Source organism: Lontra canadensis, unplaced genomic scaffold (assembly GCF_010015895.1).
Source record: "Lontra canadensis isolate GAN:19392208 unplaced genomic scaffold, GSC_riverotter_1.0 scaffold70, whole genome shotgun sequence".
NCBI classification, from domain to species: domain Eukaryota; kingdom Metazoa; phylum Chordata; class Mammalia; order Carnivora; family Mustelidae; genus Lontra; species Lontra canadensis.
This window is the reverse complement of record NW_022631064.1, coordinates 4142761-4169417: the sequence shown is the minus strand read 5'-3', so window position 1 is coordinate 4169417 and position 26657 is coordinate 4142761. Positions and strand designations below refer to the sequence as shown.

The 26657-nt window shown below is 39.0% G+C and overlaps 1 protein-coding gene across 16 annotated transcripts in view; it reads right to left on the bottom strand.

The window, feature by feature from the left end:
• BNC2 (basonuclin 2) overlaps positions 1–26657 on the bottom strand; it is a 418685-nt gene that overhangs the window by 6996 nt on the left and 385032 nt on the right. For 10 of the 16 annotated variants that reach the window (XM_032880536.1, XM_032880547.1, XM_032880535.1 and 7 more), the window contains 2 exons: positions 9535–11504; positions 9036–9101 (listed from right to left, as the gene is read on the bottom strand). In XM_032880536.1, coding sequence (XP_032736427.1) covers positions 9036–9101; positions 9535–11504 — 2036 coding nt within the window. Of the gene's footprint in view, positions 1–4047; positions 4146–9035; positions 9102–9534; positions 11505–26657 lie in introns of those variants that run through there. The other 6 variants (XM_032880539.1, XM_032880541.1, XM_032880551.1 and 3 more) reach the window with 3 other exon arrangements.

Here is a 26657-nt window from a genome sequence, read left to right as displayed (position 1 = left end):
GTAGACGGAAAATGCCGGATGCTCAGGTTAAGTGTAGAATTGATATCCAACAGCCCTGTTCCCTAACCATTTTACTTTTGAGTTGCATCTGACACATCAAGGCTTCTCCAGGGTGCTGATTGAATTCAGTCGGTACCTGTTGCATTGTAACGTGAGAGGAGTGCTACACTGTGAAGAGGGTTATGTTTTCACAGCATTCAGAAATGTTCTCAATCAGGCAGCTCATATGGTGCTCAGTTTACTACTGTTGGTGGGAAGAAAAAAGGCCATGACCACTGACGTCTTTTAAGGAATGAAACAAATCTGAGTTCTAATAAACACACACACACGCACACACCCTGGATGAACTAAACCTCAAATCTTCCAACCCTTGTGTTAATGGTCTGACTTTAATAAAGAGCGTAGAAGACCTATGTCTAAAATAATAGGAACACATTTTTCTCTTGAAAAATTTCTGCCATTTAAAAAATAAGCATTCTTTTTTAATACGTACAATGTGAAACCTCTATTTCTTTCTGAGATCTTTTTCAAAGGAAATACTTCCTAAGACCAAATATTCAAAATGTTTTACATTATTAAAATGGTTAATTTAAGATCTTTTAAAGTTAAGACTGGGACTCTTAGAGATTCCCAATTTTATAGACCACCAGTATTATCATTTAGCTATGGCCTTATCTGGAATTCTATGTTAAAAATGAAACTACTTAAGATACATGAACAAGGGCGCCTGGTTTAAACACTCTGCCTTTGGCTCAGGTCATGATCCCAGGGTCCTGGGATCAAGCCCTGCATTGGGCTCTCTGCTTAGCAGGGAGCCTGCTTCCTCTCTCACTTCCTCCTCTCTGCCTACTTGTGATCTCTGTCTGTCAAATAAATAAATAAAATCTTTAAAAAAATAAGATACATGAACAAAAAGAATGCGCAAAATCTAATTTGTGTTCTTGGTTAAATAATGTCAAACGTACCAATGAAAACTTCAGTTAACTCACCAGCAATGTACCTACATAGGCCATTAAACATCTCAATTTTTAGAAACACTCAATTTTTGTGAAATTATTTTTACTTTTTATTCACATGAGCATAGGGAAAGCAGAATTTTATGTTAAAATATCTGCTGATTTCTCTCAATATTATGAGCCATAACCCCCAACTTCTCAGTCCTACATATCAAGACTACCACTAATCAAGTGGGATTTCCATATAGTGCTGAAATCTTTACCCACCTGCAAAAGAGAAATGAGAGAACAAAGTGATCTAAAGAAACCACTGAGTTCATTTTGCTGCCCAAGGGTCACTTTGGAGCAAGAGACATTAGCAGCTATCCCTGGCGCTTATATCTCATTTGAAACATCTCCTCATTCCTGACCAACAAAGAAAATTTCAATAAAGTACTTTTACTGGTTTAACAACAGTGAGCTCCTGGGATTGTCAAAGTGCTAAGCCTTTTCCAAGGAGAGAAAAAATCAGCAGCTCAAATATAATTAACCTTCTATTCTCAATGCAAATGGCCACGCATAGGAGCTCTGCAGTCTATTAGCCAAGTTATAATGGCCAAAAGGCAGAAGCAAAATTGGTCAAAAAGTTGGCTGCTGCTGTCACATTTTTGGAATTATGATTAATGGCACTAATAATGTGGATGATTACTGATATGTGTATCTCCAGCAGTTTATCATATTGCTCTGGCTGCCTACGTCCACAATAAACAGGATACTATCATTTACCTCTTTATTGAAGGCAATCCTTCTCTTGAAGGAGCATATTCTAATTACTTCGTAATGTTTTATGTCTTAAACATTTTGCAGCTCTGGACCTTGCCAACTTCTTCATGTCTACCATTGATTAATTACTGAATGTTTAATCAAAATTTAGAATCTAATGTAGTCATTTATGAGCACACTGCAGTGCCAAAGTAGTTAGGCTTTGCTCCCAAGTTTGGAGAGTGTTGGGTTCAAAATCAAATCCCAGCTATGTATGAGGATCCAAGAATTTCACCTTGGGTGCTCTGAGGTTGCCAATTCTATCTCTGCTGATGAATGGAAGGTAATCTAACTACAGGGTAAATAGCATCTTTACCCACCCTCTCCCTACCGGTTTTCCTATCCTCTTTCCCCAGTTCCCTAATCGACAGAGCAGCGCCATTGGCTGCTTCTGAGAATAAGATGGTCCTCATGAAGAACCATCACGAGAACATAGTTTTGAAGTGGTTAAACAAGTGAAAAATAATTTGCTGGGACAAATACATGAGTTTTTTTTTTAATGTGGATTTTTTATGGTACTGTCATACAACCATTCACCGTTGAAGTTAAGTGTTTTTTTAATACCATTACTGAACTGCTGAAATGGATGCTAATATAGCTTGGAGTGCTAATGTCAAGTCCTGGTAATAAAAAAGACAGACTGCTGAATGAAATAATTTCAAGTAAAAAATAGAACAAAAGTGCTCTCTCTCTTGCTCTCCACTTTTATTGAATTGGGACTGACTGAGCCAATTGCTTTAGAAGTCTGTAAAACACAATTACTAGTGAGCGAACTGACCCACCAGTGCCCCCTCAGTGACAGAGTGGGCTAAAAAGGCAGCAGAGTCAGAGCGGCCCCCCTCAGCTGGCCATCGGACCGAAGAGGCTGCCTTCTGAGCGTCCGTCATGCTCCTTGTCCCAATCTGTCTCCTTTTACTTACAAAATCCAGTTATTTCCCATCAATGTGATAAAGTAACTTCATACATTACTTTCCAAGATGAACATGTCTGTTCTGGCAATTAAGGATGATCTGTCTTTTGATATTCTTATTTATGTGGATGTTTATGTATAAACACACATATACATTATGTGGATGCATTTAGATTAGGACGTTAGCATATTTTTTGAATAGCTGGTAATAATTCAGATTGATAAATGCTCTAGCAAAAGTGAAACATCACTTATATATGTTCAGCTGAAAACACTTGGCTTTTTTTTTTTTTTTCCCAAGGTGAAGTCAAAATAATTAGAGCAAGCAAGAAAGAGAATTGAACTAGAACTGGGTAACATTTTCCCCCCTAGTTAATAAAAGAAGTAATAAACTCCATAAAGTACTAGAGTTAAGATCACTAACACTTCAGGCATAACAGCTTTTTACCAGGAATTTACAACTTCTGTTTTAATTCAAGCAGCTTGCATTGGGACATAAAATCGAGGTATTTTTTAAAAGTGTAGTTTTATGTTAAGTAACTGAAGAAAAATTGTCCTTTCCTACAAAGTAGTCTTTCCTCTTCTTTCATAGCCCGCTTCTTTCTCACACATGCACGTACATGTACACACACACACACACACACACACACACACCCCTCGGCACTCAAGAACTGAAGTTACCAAATCCCTTTTTTATGACATTGTAATTTTTTGGCAAGTGTCAACTCCTTTCATATTCTGCCACATTCATTTATTTGAAGCTTGTGGGAGTCTTAGAGCAAAAACATTAAATTATTTCTGAAGCTTTAGAAAAAAGAAAAAGAAATGCTTTCTAGCCCAACCTTCACTAAGAAATTTCAGCAGAGAGAGGAAAGTCTCCCTTCCTCTTAGCATAACAACAAATGATCACGCACAGCAAGAGAGCTGGTAAGAAGCCTTTCACCTGAGAGAGAACCTCTCTGGACAACACTGATATTATCGACTGCTAATTCACACTTTCAGTGTGAATGGCCTCCGTTTTTTTAAAAAGAAAAGATTATCTACAGGAACAAGGATCTTGAATAATTATGTAGAAGAATAATTATGACCAGACCAGTGAAGTCTATCAGGCGGTCAGGTAGATGGTGGCAGGTCCCAAAGAGGTGGAAATCAGGAAGATGACCCTTCCAAGACGTTGCCAATCGTGAAAAATACTGCCTGTGAGCTCAGTATGTGCATTCTGCTCTAAGTGCAACTTTTACCTGAATTTTCAAGATAATGCTGGCAAGAGTAACAGCCTGTTCCTTTCAAAGAGAGGGTAAGAATAAGCAGTGCATAGGAAGCATGTTTGTGTGAAGGAGGTTATGTATTGATAAGAGATTTAATGTAATGCTCATCAGTAGAAATGTGTAAGCATCTCTTTGTCACTCATTCACCATTCAGCTGTGTTGTCTGTTTGGTACTCAGTCTGGAAGACGGTGGAAGTGACTGGTGTGGTTCTAGGAGTGGAGGAGTGAAAGGTCAGCAGAGGCTTAAATGAGCTTGTCTTACATCCAGCTGGGCCAGCAGGAGATCATTAGGAAGATCCGAGGCTCACTTTAGGCTTGTCAGAGTCTCTCCCCATGATACAAGGAGACCGTTTTGCTCATTGCTCTTCTCCCAGTATATAAAAAGAACCCCAGAGACAGGAATGACACCAAAGTTTATCTTACTACCAAAGTTTTGCTTGAGGAGGGCACAACTAGCAATTACTCAGAAGGGGGATTTATTTTGTTTGTTTCCCTTTGATGGAAAGTAATGGAGATAAGTACAAAAGACCTATTGATCTGCTGGCTTCTATTGTGAAACCAAATAGCGTAAAGGAGGGAAAATCTCTTCCTCAACATTTAAGTGTCAGAGGACCTGCACAACTTCACTTTATAAAAGATTTTTGGAAAAGGAGAGTGTCAGTTTGATTGGCAAACTTATAGGAAATGAAATGCCTTAAAATGTTCTCTTCTTGTACTTGAAGAAAATTAACACGCTGTATTTGACGGCTAATTATATGAAGGCAAATATACTAATAGTTACCTCAAACTGGTGCTAAGTGGCTCATTTCTTGAAGGTAGTGAAATCATGTGCATTTATTGAAAATCTCTCTTTAGAAAAGTTCTAAGTTTCCAAACATAGAGAATGATGAAAAAAATGGATGTTGCCGCTGAGAAGGTGATAACAGGAGGCAGGTAGCACGTTTTCGCATCTTCACCTCTGTCGTTAATGTATGCAGTGGCTCATCAGAGGTAGCTCATGTTAATTTATTCCTACACACCTGTACAGGGCTGGAAGTCAGGTAATCAGACAGGCAAAAACTATACATCTCTGCTTTTTAGCTACAGCTACCCAGAGGCCTATATAGGAACAAATTTAGTTCTGGAGACATCAGCAGGTTTTAATAAACCAAATACAGATGTCTTCCTCCATACAAATCAAGAAGTTTACATGTTTAAATCTGGACTGATTTAACTAGCAATCAAAGAGAAGGTTCACACTTGGCACCAATGGTTGCCTCATATTTATTTATAAATCACCCTAAGCAAATATTATTTTGTTTTTAAATTTATTCATGGGGCTGCATCATCTTTCCTACACCTTGAAGATTAAACATACATGCTTACTTTTCTAATAAAATTTAAGACAAACTTTGGCCATCAGTGGCTGCTGTTCTCAGAAGGGAGAAATGAAGATGGTAAAGACCATGGAAGACGTAAAACAAAGGGATACACAGTTCTTTCTGGGCAGATCACCTTGTTTCTGTATGCAAAGTCTTCATTTTACTTGAGGGAGTTTTAGCATTGCCAATCACTAAAACAGGTATGAATAGATTTTAAGGTATTAGCAAATGATAAGAAATTCTAGGAAAGAGGACTGAAGGGCATTTGTTTGTTATTGTTGTTGTTGTTGTTACTGTTTTTTTAATACAAACCAAATGTTACTTATAAATGGGCTTCCCTTATATACAGGTGATCCATGACTGTTTCGCCCCGGGATGGAAATTCAAGACAGATGATGAGAAATGACCAAAGGTAAACTAGGCCCAGCTAATTCTGACTACAACATGTCTCCAAGAAAATTTCCTTTATGAAGACTAGGTTTGCTTTAAGCCAGTTATAATTTCTTCTTCCCAGGGAGTTTTTCATGTGCATACTTCAAAATGGAGAGTCAGCTTCCTGATCCTTTAAAGAACAGTATCTTAGTAGCAGAAAAGTCAAGGGATAAACAAGGAAGGAAGGAAGGAAGGAAGGAAGGAAGGAAGGATGGATGTTTAGGAGAGCGTCAGGTCTAACACTACACCACATTATCAGTTTATAGTTAAACACTTTAGTAATCACCTTATCGGGCCATAGTTCTTCACAGAGACAATAATATACATTTCACTTCCATAACTCAGAATGAAAATGATTCCAATAGCCATCTAGTGACTAGATGAATTGATCTTTGTGTACATTGCTCTCTATCATTAGTGTGGAATGGTCCTCTTTCTCTTGAATTTACTACACTCACACTCAGTCACAACTGTATAAAAAAAGGATACCTTCAACACTGTGCTTAGAATCTTCAGCCCTAACAAACCATGCCTGGAACCCCCTCTCCCCCGCTGCCACAGCTTCTCCCTTTGTATGATGGTAGACAAAGAACATTTTTGCTTTTCAAAAAGCCTTCAACTTGATCTTATAAAATCTAGAAAGACCATGAGCAAAGATCTGGACATCTCTCATTGCAAAATGGAAAACACATTATTTAATATCTTTCTACTTATATCTTACTAACATGTCTATTTGAAGACCAAAAATGCAATTCCCTTGTGTATAGCCATTTTGGAAAAAGCCAAGAAGACCTGGGTATCACTCCTATAAGATGTTCTAAGACCAAAGACAAGAAGACTGCTTTTATAAACAGAAGGAAGAGAGTTATTCTGTTAGTTTTATCACTACACATCCTGTAGCCTTGCACACTTCAACCCCCACTCGAAATCCCCTCTAATGCTTTATTTGCACAAGGAAGACATTTTGGAGTCAAGGATTGGTGAATCAAGACTCTGGGGAAAGGAAAGAAATAGGCCTGAGGACAGCAGGATTAAAGGCAAAGAAGGGTTTCTGTTTGGGAACGTCTGTTGGCTCAGAGAAAGGTAAGAAAATCTGTCTTAGCTTCATCGTGAACTGAAGAAGAAAAAAGCAAGGAACCAGATTCCTGGGGCTCTCGTGACTAATACAACAAAAGTGAAAAGAAAGGGGGAAGGTTGAGTCCAAGTGGTAGATCGGAGATATGGTCCAAGAGGCTCTGTGAAACAGGGGATTAAGGAGTGGAAGCAGTGACGGTGACTGGCTGAAATGGGAGGTTGGTTATGTGTGAGCTCACTCTGCAGAGATGCAGGAAGAGGTAGTGTCCCCAGCGGCATCACTGTTTCTGGTTGCGTGGTGGTTTGAGTCATGGACTCAACAAGGATGAACACTTTTTTTTTAAGGGAAAAAATGTCAAAATTAAAGCATCTTAGTTTTTGAGAAGTTTTTAACCTGGGATCCAAAAATGTGAGCATTCTTGAAAAGCAAAACTTCAAGGTAGAGTCAAAAAGCTTCCTTTGCATGGTTTGCTTTTTCTTCATTTATCATGTATTACACAACTCCAGAATTATAAAGATTAGCTGTGATGTGCGATTTCACCCAAACGAAATGTATCACCTGTCTTCTGAGGTTTGCTATCTCCTGTGTGACTGAAGACACAAAGGAGAGTATCTGTACTCTGCTTTTCTAGAACATCCAGTTACCCTACCCTAGAAACTTCTTCTAAATCTCCATATGGCTAGTCATCTGCCAAGTTCCTAATCCTTAGAAAAATGGAGATTGAAATATTCTCCGGCTATTTATAAATGTTTTTCCTTAGACAAACCACCCTTTCAACAGCACTTCCTTATGCATTAGGACATAAAAACACAAGTGCTTGTGTTTTCTAGTGGTTTGACATAAATGAAAGCACCACGCTTTGGGTGTTGTAGCCTTTTGGTCCCAAAGCCATTTATGCCCTTGTTATGACTTACAGTATTTTCAGCAAACCAACTAAAACTGTGATAGGAATTCATGCAAATAAGCTTAAATTTTGGCTTGTCTTCAAACACTCCATTTCCATAAATATTTTATGCAGGTTTTCATGAGTCTTTTATTTTTGTTAAAAAAAAAAATCCAGTGCATTAACCTCATTATCACAAGTGCACTATTTCAAATATAAAAGAATGAGTATTGCTCACAAACTTGGGGGTGGGAGATTGTGTCGAGTAGTATATTTTATTATTCAAATTATAGCTATCTTATCTGCTGTATTCTGGTACTGTGAACTGGTAACTCAGAACTGAAAAGGACTTTGTGACTGTAAACTGTTTTTACAGAACATGGCAAAGGGGCATGGGAGAGAAGGCTGGGGAAGGTGAAATCTTAGAGAATACAGATTTTTCTTCAAAGCATGTTTTGAGCATGTTGAGTATAAAGAGAGCCACTTACTTTTCTCAGAAATTTTGCCTTTAAATGGATTGGGCCTCTTGCATTCCAGTACTATGGAAAATATTTTTTTAACTTCTCTTTTTAAAAAGATTTATCTTTTAAATGTGTAGAACGAAACCGAATATTCTAGAAGCCAGTCGCCACTTTTCAGTGGTACTTTTGTTTTCTGTTACTTTGTCAAAGGATCTACCCAATGATTAAGTGCGAGAATTTGGGGGATGGCTATTTGGAAACTTGCCAGTTAATTCTGTTTCTTCTACTATACTGATTTTTACCATGTAATGAAATTTTTTCTAAAAATATTTTAAAAGGCAGCGTAAAACCAAAAAGGCACATTGGACAGAAGAGGAAGAATTAACTGGTGTGTGACTCTGGTTTGGGCTGGTATATTATGTAAATGATCTGCCTGCAAGCTTATCTCGAGTGTAGGATGACTGTGTTACCCCACCATTGACCACCTTGACACATTCCATTTATATTACATTTTCTTTAGGCTTGAAAAAGAACATTGGAGGTTTAAGACCAGCTGCTTCTGTTTAAACCCAACTGTTTCAGAGCTGTAGCCACATAGCCAAGGTCTGATGTCATCTCAAGGCTGGACATAATATATTCTAACTGATCCTAAAAGTATATGCATGCCTCCCCTTCTGTGCATAATTCCCACGATAGACTATATTTTAGAGATGCGCTCAAAGATACCGTGAAGTTAAAATAAAGAAACCCGTACCATACCCACCATACCATTTCCCCACATTAAATAATTATTTTGGTCCCACTTTCTTCCGATATTTTCATGACTCTTACAAGAATTCAAGGACACACTAAATACTCATGTAAGAATGATAACATTTCTGGTTATACCTACGGAGATGCAGGCTGTCTCGATGTCCTGGACCTATGGTTCTTTCCATCCGTAAATTTCTGTTTCTATATTGGATAAATATGTGTGTATGAAGATAATATATTGATTTAATTAAAAAGCCACAAGGCAAAGCAGAAATATATATAACAGAAGCTGCGGCTTCTACGTGAAGCTTCATGAGGAAGCAGGGAACTGTGTACATAGTTAACTTATTCACACCTAGATGCATGGGGAAACATACACACACACATACACAGAGCACAGAGAAAAATGGCGTGCATTACTGGGTAAGATGGCACATGATTCTGCATGCTTAGTCATAACAAGCACCAACTGCAACAATCCTTCATGAGCATGGCAGCTTGGTTATCTCATGGTCACTGCAGACAATCTTTACAGTGCATCAAAAACATCTCAGTTGGATTTTTTTTAACGCTAAGTCCAGCATGACTGGCACCCTCCACCCCCAGCAGGAGCAGCCAATGGAGATTTACTGACCTGTCTCTGCTTCGGCGAGAGGGGAAGGCAGCATTGCAGCCAGCCACCGTGCAGACATGCATCTCTTTTAAGTGAACATTCCTGTAGTGAAGCTTCACACTGTAGGAGCTTTTGAAACTCTTCTTGCACACATAACAGATTTTGGGGTCTGGGCTAGAACACAGGTCCCCTTCTGGGGAGAATTTCTGAGGGCTGCCATAATTCAGAGACGATGTAAAACTTTCATGCAGGGCTGCCATGCTGGCTCCCCCACCATTGTACAGTCCATACTGGCTCATGTAAAACATGTCGTAAGTGGGATCTGTGAATTCTTCCTTCACCTTGATGACATCCTGGTGAGAGGGCTCACTGTGGTTCTCATCAGGCCTCTCACTGCTCATCAGGACTTTTTCGCTTACTTCACTGTGAATGTGCTCATCCCCTTCCATGGACTCCTCGCCTAGTTTGGGCTCTGAAGACTCAGACTCATTCTCATAGTCCCGCTCAGGTTCTTGGTCCTCAGAAGTCATGCTGTCAGCCCTTCTTATTTCAGTCCTTGAAATGCACCGGGTCCTGCTATGTTTAGAAAAGTCCTTCACAGACATGCCTGGACTCATCTCCTCTTGGGAGTGGCAATGATTGTCATGGCTCACGTCGTTGACCACAGCTCCACCATCGTTGGGGTCATCATCTTCATCATCAAATTCATCAGCAGTATCAATGATCTCCTTCTCAATCTTCACAGGCATGCTGGACTTCCTGGGCTTTTTCTTGGGCGCCAGGTCGGCACTGGGCTCGTGAGTGGCCATCATCACTACTGGTGCTGTGGGCTCAGAGGGTGGTGGGGGGTGCTGCTCTATGGTACCAGTGGTTGGAATGATGGGACTGGTTGGGAGGGAGGTTGGAGGACTCACCATTTCCCCTGGAGTGAGTAAACTTCTATAAAATGGAGGAACTGGCTGTACAGTCTTTAGCCCAGAAAACACCAGCTGGCTAGGCAGAGGATTCTGCAAGACGGGGTCTAGTGGGGGAGTGGTAAAACCCATTGGGGGCCGGCCAGGGCTTGTGAGTGTGAGATTTGATTTTGTACTTGCTATGACGGGGGTGGCAGCTCCTGATGTGGCCCGAATTAAATCTTTGTCTCGGTTATTTCGTAGCATGGGCATGTGGAGGCGAGGATTAGGGTTTGCACTGTGGCGATTCCGGCTTCGGAGGGAGCTAAAGACCATGTTGCAACCTTCGATGGTGCATCGGTGTTTGATCTTCAGGTGAACAGCATTATAATGAATTTTGAGAGTACCTTTGTCATAGAATGTCTTCCCACATGCGTTACAAAACACTCTTCCTTTCCTAGAGGCTGAACCCATCCTTCTCATCCGGTGAATCCGGAAGGAGCTTTTTGGGTGTTCAGTTTTGGTCAGATCACTGACTGGGGCAGAATTCTGAATGGGAGATACGCAGGCTGGCTCGGTTTTGGGCTCCACATTAGTAATGCTGGTCAGGGCATTTCTATTGGGTGTCTGATCATTCTTATAAGGTGTGGGAGATACTTCAGATTCACTGCTCTCGTTGTATTCATTCTGGGTTGAAAGGCTTGGTTCCCGCAGCCTTAGTCCCGGTTGCTCTAACAGTAACCCGTTTGGAGGCAATCCTAGCAGTGGGGCCGAGACTGGGTTTATGTACTGGAATGGAAGCAGAAATGCAAGGCTGTTGGGGATGTTTTCGAAGTGATGAATGCTGGAAGGGTTGCTGTTCTCTAGGTGAGCAAGAAGGCTGGGACTCCGGGTGCGATTATTGCTCTCAATGAAAGTCCTTATGTCTGAGTCTGTCTTTGAAGATGGTACAGCTACGGCCTGCCCTTCTTTCTCCTGAATTGCCATCAGCTCCACAATGGACTTGGTTTCTCCAAACCGCAGAAACTGCTGAAGGGTGATGATTTCCTCTTCTCGAGACATGATGGCCCAGCGGTCCAGTACCTTGCCGGCAGCATCCTAGAGGCCACATCAAAGAAACAACAAAGATAAACAAAAAAACTTATTGATTGTGCAAAATTATTCAATGCAACTGAAGTGCTCTGCCTGCTCATGAAACACTGAGAGCAACAGCAGAAAACACACAAGCACTGTTCATAAAAGTCAACCTACAAAGCAAACTTTTCTGCCATGCAATTGCAGTAATTAGAGTCACAGTTAGAGAAACAGATTTGAGTTTAATGTCAAAGCAAACAAAATGTAGACCACTGGGGCTCTGTGATCTAACATGCCTTCACTACTGCTATTTTAACAACAACGGTCTATACAGAATGCAACTACTTAGCACACATTAGTATAAGACGTGAACTCTTGCTGTGCAACCCAGTAAAAATACAAAAAATGGTACCAGAATCTGTATTAAATAGTGATACCATAGGAATGGATTAAGTACATTTTGTGAAATTTACCTCCTTGACACAAGCAGATGATACTGGCTTCAGCGATGAAAATTCCTTTAAATAAATTATATAACTTTCTGAATCAAAATGATGAAAAAAGGAGCTTTGCTGTCTATACCTCCATCACTAAATGGTATTTTTCTCTCTTTAATGGCTGTATTTTAGTGTCATTTACTAATAGACAATCTCATAAGGTAGCATTAAGGAAAAACAGTGATTGTACTTTTCCTGAAAATTGACTGTAACCCTAGGCTTCAAAGTTTGAGTTAGACTTTAAGTATTTGACTTTTTATGATCTTGTTATAAGTGACAGTTATAGATATTTAGAAAGTAAACATGTGATGGATTTAGATAGAATAAATGTGTAAAAATGTTTTCTCTTAACATCCTCCTCTGATAGCAAAGGGAGTCCACAGAGAATACACATCAGTAATCACCAGACTATGTGTTGTTAAATATACATTAAAAAGCATTTCACACTTTCATTTTTGCTAGTAACTATGAGATTTGCCTGGAGGTAGGACTTAAAAATCCTGCAATGTAATGTCAGGCAATCCACTTCAGCATGGGCTGGGAGAAATGTATTCAAATGCTTAAATAATGACTCCATCATTTTCTAGAGCACAGCTTCTTCCTAACCAGGTCGGGACACTTCCACAACCTGTACTTGTCTCAACCTGCCTATCAATTTAAGGAAGCATATAATCTTCTTAAAAAAATAGTATTAGACACTTATTAATTACAAAGAGAAAAACCATAACGTTAAATGGAGAAACCCAGCAGACACCACCTTACCCAAGTAACCAAAGTCAACATCACCAGCGTTTAAGTATCATCATGTACCTCCTGATATATACTGAGAAGTGTACGTCATCCTTTTCTTGTAAAAAAAAAAAAAAAGTATAACCTCAATCTAAATCATGAGAAAACATCAGATAAAGCAAAATCAAAGGGCATTCTACAAAACAGTTGCTATTACTCTTCAAAGTATAAACATCAGTAAAGATTTTTTAATAAGGACCAGAGAATGGTTACAGATTAGAGGGGACCAAGAAAACGGGACAAATAAATGTAATGTGAGACTCTAGAGATACCAGACCACAAAAAGACCCTTAGTGGGAAAACTGGCGAAATCTGAATAAAGTCTCTAGATCAGTTAATGGTATGGTACCAATCTTAAGTTTCATCAACTGTGCTGTGTTAACGTGGAATGCGTCATTCAGGATAAGGGAAATTATACTACTCTTGTGATGAAAAATTCTATCTCATGGATCATTCTATTCAGTTTTGTGATATCAAATTCTCTCTGGACCACAATTGTATGGTCTGAACCACGACCACTAGTTTGGCTGTAAGGAGATACTTATCACTTATTTAAACCGCTTTACAAAAAAGAATGTCCCATTCCTGATAAGACCCACTCCAGCACTCTATCATTTTACATAAAGTACATGCTTGGGCATGTGCATGTGGGTGTCCATTCCTGCGAAAATTGTCTGTCTTTCATGTTGTAGATAACACGAGCTCAGATCAAATACCCTCATGCACTATCTGCTCAGAATACTTACATAATGATACGTACATAAGAGGACTCTGGGTGATTCTGGAGTCCTGCAACAGCCAGTTTTTAAAAAGTATCACTCAAAGCAATCGGTCTCCCTTACATCCTTTTTTTCTTTTTAAGAATAGGGAAAAGCAAGGGGGAGTGTTGGTGTTGTAGGTAAATAGAGAAATAAATTGTGATTTTGTATAGATTATCTCATTTGAACCTCGTAATAGCTTCCAGAGCTCAGCAAATGTGTAACAGATGAGGGGCCCAGGGTGAAGGAAAGGGGGATGGCTGGTTGAGGTTGCCAAGATGCTAACTTGGGGTCTCAGACTCGAATCCAGAAATTCCGACTCTAAGTTCATGGAGTGTAGTAATGACTGTCGTCCATAATGCCATTTCCCAAGTGGGCACATTGAGTCTGTGACAATAAGGAGTAGGACTTCTCCTGCACAAGGCTGGTCTCTGGAGCAGTGTAACGTCCACTTCTACGCTACTTTTCTTTTACCATCAAATGCACTCTCTTAATTGTTCTTTTATGAACGCTTTTACTGTGGATCCTTTCTCAGGCTACGGTGCGACCTGAGCAGCACAGTCATTCCTTCCCAGGTAGCCTGCACCTGAGTCTGCATGTCAAGAATGTACTTACACAGCTGGTGGCCGCTGGTATTAAAACAGCCCTTAGAAACCATAGCAACTGATCAAACCCACCTGAGGCATCTCCTTCCCATCACCCTCCTATCTTGTCTCCCCCAACAGAACACAGCAGTCCCATATGGTTTCTCTTTTCTCCTGGCCTGCCGCAACGCCTGCCGCTATTTCTAAAACCACTGCCTTTCAGACCTCTTTTAGTCCTGAGTAGCTGTCTCCGATAAAATGGAACTGTTACGTTAAACCACTTACTTCTGGTAGAAGAGGTCCAGGTAAGCAAGATTTAGAACTTTGCTGGTAGCCTGAATCATAAAAGAGAAGCTTCATTTATAGTGATAACAGAAACAGCGATTTATAGTTACATAGAAGGACAACATAACATCTTTGCAAACAAATGTGCTTGGGAACAGGACAAACATCCACAGTGCCCACTCACACTGGGGTTCCCCTGACAGGGCACCCTCTGCATCCAGGCAATATGAAGCATCACAGAAGTTCTTTCCAAAGAAGCCACAATTTGTATTTGATCAACGGTATCTACTATCATCATGCTCATGAACAAAGCAACTGCCGAAAGAAGCAAGTTGACGTTCTTATATAACATCATGGGTCTGCAAGCTCAATGGTAGGAATGGCTATCGGTTTTAGCACAGCCATGGATAAACTGGTTGAATGGGACTTGGAAGTCACCAAAAAAAGGCAGGCCTGGGTTCTTTCTTCCTGAAGATCTCAGTGACAGAGATAAGCATGCTCTGGTGCAGTGATTCTCAAAACAGTGGCTTGGGACTCCTGTGTTAAAGCAAGAATTTCCACAAGGGGTCTATATGCTATTAAAAAGGACCAGTCTGGCAAATAATTGAGAGTAATCATTTAGAAGACTTCAAGACAATGTGATGACTACTGCAGCAATGAAAAGCATGATGATTTTTTTAAATGAATTTCTTTTTATTTTATTTAACTTAAGTAGTGGCTCAAAAGTGATGGGGGGAGTTGAGGGGTGGGGAACTAGTCCTTCCTCACAGATAATCTGAGAAGTACAGATCTAAAATCTTGGCCCCCATGCCATGTCAAATAAACTTTACCAGAGTGAATAAGAGCTATAAAAAGAATTAGGCTTTATCACAGAATAAACATTAATAAAACAATAATTCAGTCTGGTAGACCAATATGAATGTCCTGACTGGTGACCAACCCATAATGGGACATGGGTCTTGTGCAGGAATAATAAATCACAGCAGAGTAACAGGACTCAACTTTTGTCCTTCCCATTCCATCTTATAGTCAGTGAGTCAACTCCTTAAGGCTTTCCCATTTATAACCAGAGTTCAGTGACCTTTAAACTTTTACATTGGGAATTGTTATTTACAAAATGAGGATAATAAGATTTACCCAGGTAAGTGAAATGCAAGGTATTATTATAAGTGTTGATTTCTTGTGAAATAACCAGCTATACTATTAATTAAAAGATGAGTAAGACCAAATAATACTAACTTATAAACCAGTTTTACTGGGTTCAGAAAAAGTATAAAACACATAAAATATTTGCATATAACTATTTTAAATGAAAAGACTTTGTTTTATTATTTTGCTGAAACTGGTGATCATCACGCAGTAGAAATCTGGCACCTGGTTCTGTATGGCTCTGCAGAGTGCTTTTTTAAAAAAAATTTTTTTGTAGTAGAATCAATTGTCCTGGTCTTATAACTGTATAGAACTATTTGTCAATAGTTTTACTTAAGCCCTTTCTTCACGTTAAAACACAGTATATGACCCATAGTTTTAAGATCAAAGTAAGGTTGGTTGGTTTCTCTTACCTAAGGGAAAGGGACAGTAGAGAAGGAAAGGATGTAAAGAGATGGAAGAAAGACCAGATAAGAAACTTTGGGATAATTAGATTGTCACGTGACCTCAAGCCCACAGACTCCTTTGTTCAAGAGGAACCTATGTGTGTCCATGGCAGGCCCCACAATGCCACAGCACAGAGAGAAAACAATGCCTTTCTGTCCATGCATGTAAATGAGGGAAGAACAGTGAACACAGCAGAGATCTGGGACTTGCTCTAGGCTTCTTCAAATCATTAAGAAATAGTTTAATTCTAAAAAAGGCAGAGAATAGTTTAATTTTCTATTCTTATTACATGAACTTCTTGTAAGCCAAATTTAGGACATATATTTTTAAAATTCCTAAAATTATTAGCTAAAAATATTTCCTCTGATATAATTTTAAATCCTTTAAATGATACTGAGCTATAGAGAATGCTGACCACGTGGAACAAAATCAGAGGTTTAGAGATGTACTTTTTTTATTTCATGTCTAGATTTGAAGTGTGCTATCTTGAGAAATTATTCCAACATAACCATCTTGGCAACTTATTTTCAGGACCAGTTTCCCATTGGAATTTTTTACTTTTTATCCTTCATGATTAATTCAAATATCAAGGCAAGAAGAATAGGGCTGGGTATTAGGTAGGAAATTACCAAATTTCAAGACTATGTAGCTTGGAACTCAATCAGGTAAAATTTAATAGTAATTGTAGAGTTAAAAATTGATGAAAGAATGTTATAGATCATAAATTTTACCTGGTTTTCTAGATGTTTAAGTCTTAAGGGTAAACAAAGAATGAGAGACCTATGTGACAGAATACCGCTAAGCTAGTGAAACACAGGAAAAAACATGGAGGACGCTCAACAGCATTACTGTTAAAAATCAAAGAAATTGGACTCAAAAGACTACATATTACCATTTCAATCATGGAAATTCTGGGAAGGGTAAGACTATAGAAACAGAAGGGAGATCAGCAGATGCCAGGGGGTGAGGAGAGAGGGGTTGACTGCAAACAGCCCTGGGGAACTTTCTGGGATGGCGGAAATGTTCTATATCATGACACGATACAGATGTTTAGATGATACGGATACGTGACATGTATCAATGTTTACATGGATACATACACTTAAAATTGGTACAGTTCATTTTATGCAAAAATATACCTCAATGAAGTTGACCTAAAACATTAAATCAGGCAAACACATGAAGTCACACTCAGAACTCAGCATTCACAAATTCCCCTTTTTAGAGACTATCTTACTTCTTGTTTCCTGCATTGTTTTGTGACCAGAATAACAAACACACACGTCTCTCCCATCACTAGGGTATGTACCACAATCCACTGTGACATAGGGAGTAAACGTAAGTTTTCTTTTTCTTTTTTTTTACCTATAAGATGATTTTTGCTAATATTTTTATATGTGGCTTTACAGTAATATGTTACTAATTTAGAAACGGCTTTACATATATTAGGGTACAAGCTCATACATTTTTACTAAGAGAGTATGTAGTCATAAAAACCAGAGACTGCTTCCCTACACAGCTAATACTGATGGGCCGCAGACATATACTATGCGCACGTACTTTCACGAACACTTCCGATGGTGTTGATGAGGAACTGTAAGCTAATTCACCTTAGTTTGCCTCTCCCTGACTTTGTGCTGGACACCTGGTTAGGTGGACATGTGTCAGGATGTGACCCAGAAATTAGGAAATAGATCATGTAACTGCTGGGTCACCTCAGGAGCAAGCGATGGGCTCAGACCATTATCTCAGGTGATATGAACAGGGGCACTCCATCAACTTCCTAGAGGAGGTCTGCGAATGGAAAGATCATGGGTGCCACTCATGGGTGCAGAGGGCAGGCTCTGAGGACTGGAAGTAGTAGGAGTTTGAAGGAGATACTCTGTGGAAGGGAAGCCTTTGAATATTACATGTGGTTCAAGAAAAAAATTATAGAAGTCATGAAACTTTCGGTCCTCTTTTGTCCCATTCTCCCACTAGTTACCTGTTTTAGAACCCAGATAGGTCCACAGGTACCATGCCGATATTCCCATTTAAATTGTCTTTCTGAAGTCAAGCCACTGTTAAAAACTTTTCTCTTCAGCTAAAAAGTTTAACTGGTCTGGGTACTCTCCACTTATATCACAGCCAATCCCCCCCCCTCTTTTTGTTAAATTTTATCCAGCTCTATAATTTATATGACTTGGCAATCTTAGGTGTGCATGGGCCAAAGTTTTGTGTGTCTGTGTGCCTGCATGTGTGTGTATGGAAGCAGGCAAGAAGGGGAGAGGAGTAAAAATGGTAAAAGAAAAAAATTATTGAAAGTAATAGATTCTGGGAAGTACTTAGGGAAATTTTTAAAGCAATGTTGTGATAATTTCTGAGAAACTCTTGAAATTATGTGGGAAAAGAACTTGGCATGATTATTTGTTTTAGCAAATTTACATTTAAACAGCTATTTCTTGGAGGGCACTGACTGAGAAAGATACACCATTAACATGTACAATATACATTGGAGAAGTTTGGTTGTGTAAGTAAACAAAATTATACCATTTTTTATTCACACAAAGCTCTTTCATGAGATTACGCTTTTCCACTAGTTTAGGCTAAAGATTCTAGGCCAGCTGAAACAATTGTAATATCTGTAGGCAGAATGAAACATACTCATTTACACCAGGATTGTATCAAATGGTTCAAATTAGACCTGATTTTTAAAAAAAAAAAATCAACATTTGTTTTGTGTAATGAAAACCCTACTCAACTTCTACGATTTGGAAATAGGTATTTTGCAGAATTTCTCAAGAGCATCACTTTATCTTTAAAATACAAAGCTGACCAGTCACATCCTTGCTTCCTTTGCTCCCCTCTAGGACAGAGGTGTCCCATGAGAAAGAATCAACAGGGGCTGGCATACACAGAAAATAAAAACTTCCAACTAATAACAATCAAGACTGTACTTTATTGGTTAATGTTTATCCACATGAACATTCCCTTTGGAAAACAAATATGCTTTCCTCATCAATCCACGACAAGACCATCATTGGCATGAAATGAGCATGCAAACATTAGAGCTAGGTATATTTTAGCTTGTTGTGATTACAGAAGCTGGTGATCAATTCAGTATGTCCAGATTATAAAAACCTTGACTTGAGATATCTTTCTGATTCCTTCTTTCCCCCACAAGGGGAAATGAATGCTACAAGAATATCCACCATTGGTTAGAATGCTAGAGCTCTCAGAAAACTCTGCATTACAGAATTTTCTGTCAAAAGGAAAACCTTATTGGTCCTTCTTAGCAGACATGCCAACACTGAAGTTTCCTCTCCATAATACTGTCTGCACATGGGGACTGACTTTAAAAGAGTTACTTATTATACAAGTTTACATATACCAAAATATGCACATTTATATGGAGATATGACTACCATTTTTGATTTACTCTTTTTTTTTTTAAGATTTTATTTATTTACTCGACAGATCACAAGTAGGCAGAGAGGCAGGCAGAGAGAGAGAGAGAGAGAGAGAGGAGGAAGCAGGCTCCCTGCTGAGCAGAGAGCCTGATGCAGGGCTCGATCCCAGGACCCTGAGATCATGACCTGAGCCAAAGGCAGAGGCTTTAATCCACTGAGCCACCCAGGTGCCCCGGCTTACTCTTCTTATTGTACATGAAACTCATTATAAATCAGTATTATAACATTCAAAAATGCTGGATTATGGAGAATGGTGGTACAGTGAAATGAGGCATATCGAATTAATTGCAAAAAAAAAAAAAAAAAAAAAAAAAAGGACAAAGTCAAGGAATGCCTCTCCTTGGATGGAACTGGAAGTTTGATGAGCATGACCCTTGATTGGAGTTGGCAGCAGAAAAAAAAAAAGCAACATGGTAATTTTCTGTAATTTTAGGTACTAGTGTTGACATTTTTCAATATATCAATCTCTACCCTTTTTCTGATCCACATTTGAAAATATTTTTCACTGAAAAAGATATCTTTTAAGAGAAAAAAATTATTGAAAAGTTGAACAATACATCCTCCCAAACTGATCACCTCTCTAACCAAAATAACATTATCAAAATGCCAGGGCACTGGTTTTAAATGGTTCTTATAATTTTAAAACATATTGTTTGACTTTTGATAAAAAATTTACTTCGCTACAAAATGTTCCTCTTTATGGGTCAGATAAGAATATATAATTCACAGAAGACTATCACTTTTTTCCCCCTTAGTAACAGTCTGTATAGCGTTTTTATTTTAAAAACTGTGATTATGATAGATCACTCCGGGGTTACAACATATTTAATCATAGAAGCTCCAGCTAAGCTCTATTAAAGGCCTGTCAGGATTTCTTCTTTGTACCCAGGAATTTTAGCTTGTCTAGCTTAAAACAAGCCATCCGCATTTCCTCTATGGGTATCTGTTTGCAAATAAATAAAGCAGGTGCCTTGCTTTGCCATATCAAAAAAAAAAAAAAAATCAGAGGAGTAAATTACTTTCTGTAATGTCTAGAATTGCACTTCAAAGATTCAAGAAGTATTTTTCAAATTACCTAGCTTCATTGTAAATCAAACTTGAGAAACTTCTAAAGACATGATATATTTTAATTTTTAATAATGGTATCTTAGGATACCATTATTATAGGTATACCTATATAGGATAGGTATATAGGTAATAGGATACCATTTAAGTTTCAAAATAAGAGAATCTTAAACCCAGCTGATACTCCTAGCATACCAAACTCCAACATAAAATTACCAGTGAATATCAAACTCCGTACCTGTAGGTGAAATCAGAATGTGTATATTAAAGTTTCCGATTTTTGATTCGTTTAACATGACTTATTACACATAGTCAACCTTAGAGGGAAATCAGGAATGTGAGTGAATGACACCTAAATTCTAGTCTTGCTTTTGCCAACGACCGGCTGCGTTGGCTGTTAGATCACCAATATTCAGCTTCAGCATTCTCCTGTATAAGGAAGTCTTACTAAACTTTCTAAGCCTTGCTACCCCACAATTCCATTATTTGGCTCTCAAATTCCATGACTCCACTATCTATGCCAAGAATCTGGACACATAAATAATTTTAATTAAAATTATTTTGAACTCTAGTTTAATATTTTTTCTTTTAACCAACTTTTGACAAATTATTTTTAGAATATATATGTTCTAGATGCTTCCCTTGATGCTTCTATCTGGGGATGCTTATCAGTGACATAATTAGAGGTACTCATTTTTCTGGGTTAATTTTTACCCCTAGTCAATTCAATGATCAGTTCAAGTAGAAACTTTGCCTGAAAACTAGGGAAACTGCTCAAAAAGTCCCTAAGAGGCCATGGGAACCCCTCGAAATCCCATCAGTTAGGATTTGTGAGAATTCTGCAACCTGAGAATCAATGATTCCAAAATAAATGCTGTACCCCCATAAAGCTATAAGTAACAATCTGTGGTCTCCCAGCAATCTCTGCAGTTCTAAGAAAGAGCAGTATCTGCATATAAGACCCTCCCTCCAAATAAACCCTTTAGATATACACAAGTTATTCACTTGAGGATGATCACCCCTGAGATGCTAGAGGTAAGTCATTTTATCATTGAGGACAGCAAAGGAGCAGTCTGAAATCTTCAGAGATGACACCAGAAACAGGAGGAAGGAGAAGGATGATCCCTGAATGTGGTCTTGTTTTCTTCTCCCTGCAGACATACGATAAAGCTCTAGTCCTAGGACAGCTATAAATCTGCATGCTTTGCAATAAACAAAACTTACCAAAGCCCTTTCTAACATTTTTGCTTTGAGGATGGCATTTTCTCATTTACTTCTCTTTCTATAACCGAAGTTCTGCCACTGGGTTTGTAGAAAGCCTCCATATATATCTAGGGGGTCTGTGCTGGGGCTTTACATACCTAAATATAAATGGTAGAGACCCTGGCATTTCCTCATGTGCTTTCCTATAATGTCTGAAAAATAGCAAAAACATGGGGGCAAAAATTTTTTTTCATAATGGAAGTGATTTTACACATCAGGGAAGGGCCAAAACCTTGGACAGATTCAGGGCCACAAGCTCTGAGCTTTGCCATTTTATCTGTGCAACCAAGATAATCCAATACCGGTATGAGCTCAGAGCTTCCAAAGCTTGAAAGGTTGATTTTATTTCACATCTTATACTTTGAATTACTCCACAACTGGAGATGACTGAACAGCCGTAAGGAACTTTAACATATTCATTAGGATATGAGGGAGCAGGGGTGGAAAGGGACAGAACACTCACTAAGCAGTATTCCATAAAACAACAAGGATTGAGTATTCCACAAAACACATGGAGGACAGAGTGTGTGATTGAACAGAAAGATGTATTGGGAGATTTAACTTTGTTCTTCTGTGGGTATAAGAATGCAGTAGAACACAAAGATTAATTTCCTGCTTTAGCATTCATCAGGGAACAACACATTATTACTTGTAACACATACACAAGGCTGTTGATGGATATACTTTCCTTTGATTGCTCAGATTAAATGTGTTCCTATAAAAGGCACCTCCCCACACGTGTATGTGTAATTATAAATCCACGTATGCATTAACAGTTTCTGTATATTTATAAGCAGCTATCAAAGTAGATTATACATTTTATTTGGCCACAAAGTCGAGGTGATCTGGTGCTGGTGGCTGCCTGAACAAATACAGATCAAAAACAGAATAATCAGAGTTAATAATCAATATATGTTACTATAACAAAAAACTCAGAAATTCAAAATAAAGGAGCCTAAGAGGAGGAAGCATGCATTATAAAGCAAGGTAATAACGGCGTCTGCATGCCTTAATACCCTCTTGTCCCAGCAGTCCTGACTTTCTAAGCAGCCCACTTCTCCACATTAACGGTAGTCATTTGGAGAGCAGCAAACGTGCCATTAGAAGCACTTTTACAAGTGTATATTCATCCACCAATTAGCTTAATGTGGCCGCTTTCTGCATATTTTCTATCCAGGCTTGCACAAATCTTATTAATATTTCCCCCTAGCGCTTTGACAGATTACCTTGTCATTACGCATCCTGGAGCCTTTTAAACAATATGGGTAAACTACTGTTTGTGAGGTTAATGACAATTATCCCCTAATTACTGCATAAGTCACTCAGTCCACTTTATCTCATAGGCAGGGTTCTGCTCTGTGTATCTGCCATTGTGTCACTGTAAATGAATCTTGTATTGCTATGTTTATCTGCCACTGCCTTGTAAATTATACTGACAGAAGAATGAACAAATTACTGCATGTCATCACTTAAATACTGTTTCTGAAATTTTTTAAAAAAATGCTTCGACAGAGAACTTCAATTGTGATTTTAGCAGATCACAATTAGTAAAAACATATTTAATGTTTTAGGTTATATTTCAAGGTGGATGGTGTGGAATTCAGTCGTGGTATCACAACAATGGCACTGAAGGTTGAGTGGAAGAGGAAGAGCCATGGGTGGGGGGAGGGTGCATACTGGGCTACCAACACCAGCTCAGCCTCCTGAAGGCACTTCCTAGGATTTCATAGCTGGTAGGGCATTCTTGAAGTATTTCTCAAGATTTACCAATTCTAAAACAATTCAGTGGGTTAGGGATAAGCCACACTCTTCAGCTGGGATCATTATTTATTTACTATTTATTTAGGTTACTTAGAAGCAGTCCACACATAAAACACAGAATCCATGTAATTGAGAACACATAATGTAATAAAGGCCATAGGCTAAGCCAATTTCACTGATGCATTTTTAAACATTGTTAAACAGGTTCAGAACACTGTTTCCAAAGCTGCATTTGAAATTGTTTAACAATGTTTAAATCAATGAAATTAGTTTAGTCCATTGCTCTATCAGGGTGACTACCATCTGCTGATAGAGTTTACAGGGAACATCGAACAATACGAGCATCTTAAAAAAAAAAAAAAGACTGAGTCAATTGCAAATAATCTGGAAATCTATGATTCTGCAGATTATTGGGTAAATAAACATTTGTGTGAGAACAGGCAGAAACATCTGGCCTCCTGAGATGCCTGCCATTTAGTGAGTCCACTAAAGCATTTTGAAACAGGAAACATTCAAAATGTCTCCATTTAAATGAAGCCAAGGTGGCTGGCTGGTAACTGGCAAGCAGAAGTCACTGGGCCACACCAATCTCTCTGCAGGATGGCTTTCAATTCTCAGGGACTTGGGCGTGGAGAAAGTTTGCATCAAAACCCCCTGTGACAGCTGTGAGTTTGCAAGGGAGGGCTCACGGCACTGATGATAAAGCTATCCGGTGGAAGCACGCACGCACGCACGCACGCACACACGCATGCACTGTACCTCTTGGTGTGCTTGCTGAGCGTGCTGGAAGAAAAAGCTGCAGCCAAAAGAAAGGAAAACATGAAAGCCAGAGTTGACAGGCCTCACGGATTCTAAGCATAATCCCTAGGGCTCGCTTCAAGCCCCAAAGACTGATTTTAGCCGCCTGCCCCGAATTCAATCAACACAGCTTCAACCAACAAGTGCTGCAGGCAAAAATGAAAGCGCTATACAATGTTCTTTCCTTTTTAGTGTGTTAAACCGAAGAGATCCCAGTTCAGACTGACATCACTGTGCCAACCACTAAGGGGTTAACATTTTCCCCGACTTTCATTTTTAACTGTTTAGGCGATCTGTGGAGACAGAACTGAGGAAAGTGAATTCTTAAGCCTTCAACTTTCTTTTCCTTTTAATATTGGGTTTTGTTGGTCCCCTCCTTTTTTTAAACCTTGCTAATGGCATTGCCAAAATGGCTGGGCATGGGGGGGAAGACAATATGCATTTAGGGGAGATAAGCTCTTGGTGTCACCTCAAAGTAAAGGAGGACAAACAGTATTTTCTTGAGTTTGTGAAGTTACAGTGCTGGTTATAGAAAGGGACATGATCCTGAAGGACCAATACAAATGCCAAGTGGTACCTGGGTATAAGTTAACTGACAAAGACAGTCATTAAGGGAACAAATAACAAGTCTCCCCAGTCACCACTCTTCCTGCATTCTCTTCAGATTTCTGAAGACTGAGACTAGGACTATCTCACTCCCCCTCCTACCAAACTTGCCCTGGTTCCCTACCGTGCACAGGATAACTAATAAACTCCCATACTTGGCATTTGAAGTCCCTTCAATATAAGCCCAACCTACCTTTCCAACATCATCTCCTGCCAAGACCTCTAGAGCTCCAGCTACAAAGACCAACTTGCCATAAAGGACCCTGAGTATAAACAAATCATGCCTGATTCTGAACTGCTCTCCATTCTGCCGCTGTCATTCTCGTCTTTCAAGACCCAACTTAAACGTAGCTCTCTATGAAACATTTCCAATGCCACCGTCTTTTTCCTGCTGCCCATTCCCAGCAAGAATAACCTGCTCCTTCACTGACTTGCTCACGCCTCTCTGTCATGTAGGTCTCTTTACCACAGGATCACTGCACTTTATATTCCCACTGTCCAGGTCAATCAGTAGTGAATTAATTCATTAATACTGTGAATATAGGAGTTGGGAAGAAATTTAGACGTCATCTAGTGCTACCTTTATTACTGTACAGATGAGACAATTTAAAAAAGTATCTAACCCAAAATCAGGAAGCTAAAATCTGTGGCTGACTTGGGATAAACCACTCGGCTCCCCTGACCCAGTCTAGTACTTTTCTCCCAATACCATCTTTTTCTCCTGGCAAATACTCAGGAAACAGAACATTCTCAGAAGATGAGTAGATTCCCATCAACTGGCACTCTCTTCACACCAGCCCCCCTGAGTAACACTGTTCCTTGAATTGAATTCCCCACCTAACCATAGAGCAGGTGTCCAACAGAGACATGGAGTCTTACCCTAAGACCACTCATGCAGGGGAAACAGCTGCATTATTAGCGGGCTGGAGGTGAGAAAAAGTTGAGAATAATGGTTTTAGCAAAATATATATATTTAAAATTTGGTCCTCACCAGGTTTTGTTGTTGTTGGTGGTGGTGGTGGTTTTTTTTGGCAAATATCAGATAATGATCTATTGTTCTTGGAAAATGCTTTTGGCAATGACACTGCATTTATTTATGTTGGACATTTTCTGGATCAAAATTAAATCCTATTGTACAAAGAACTAGAAAGGAAAATGCAACTGTCTTTCATTTGGTTGGTGTTCTGTATATGGAGCGAACAAATTAATTAAATCAGCTTAATATTGGACACAGGGAAAATAAACCACTATGAATATAAATACGTGTGTATGTATATATTTCCTCCTTCACTTTAGCTTATGCAAATAATTCTATCCCTATCAACTCCTAAATCCTCATCTGGTCTTCCCATCAATCTGTGATTTCTCATTTGTGGCTTGCATTTGCTCCATCCCTTTCTAGGAGGAAAACTTCAACTCTGAGGATTTCTTTAGGGATTCCACCTAGAGACCAAAGTAACTAGCCACTTGTTCAAAAAATTATTTGAATTCTGAAAACAACCAAAACAAAATCCGAAACACACAAAGGCACAGAGGCCTATTTTTTACTGAAATGTTATTTTCAAGCGAAAGGATTGCTTTAAATAACACAGTCTCCGTGCCTTGGTTTCCTCATATATTAAAGAGGATGAAAATAGCTCAGCAAGACATCTGAGAATTAAACAAAATAATAATGCCTATACTTTGCACTGAGCCAAGAAAGACTCTAAGTAATATATATGTATTA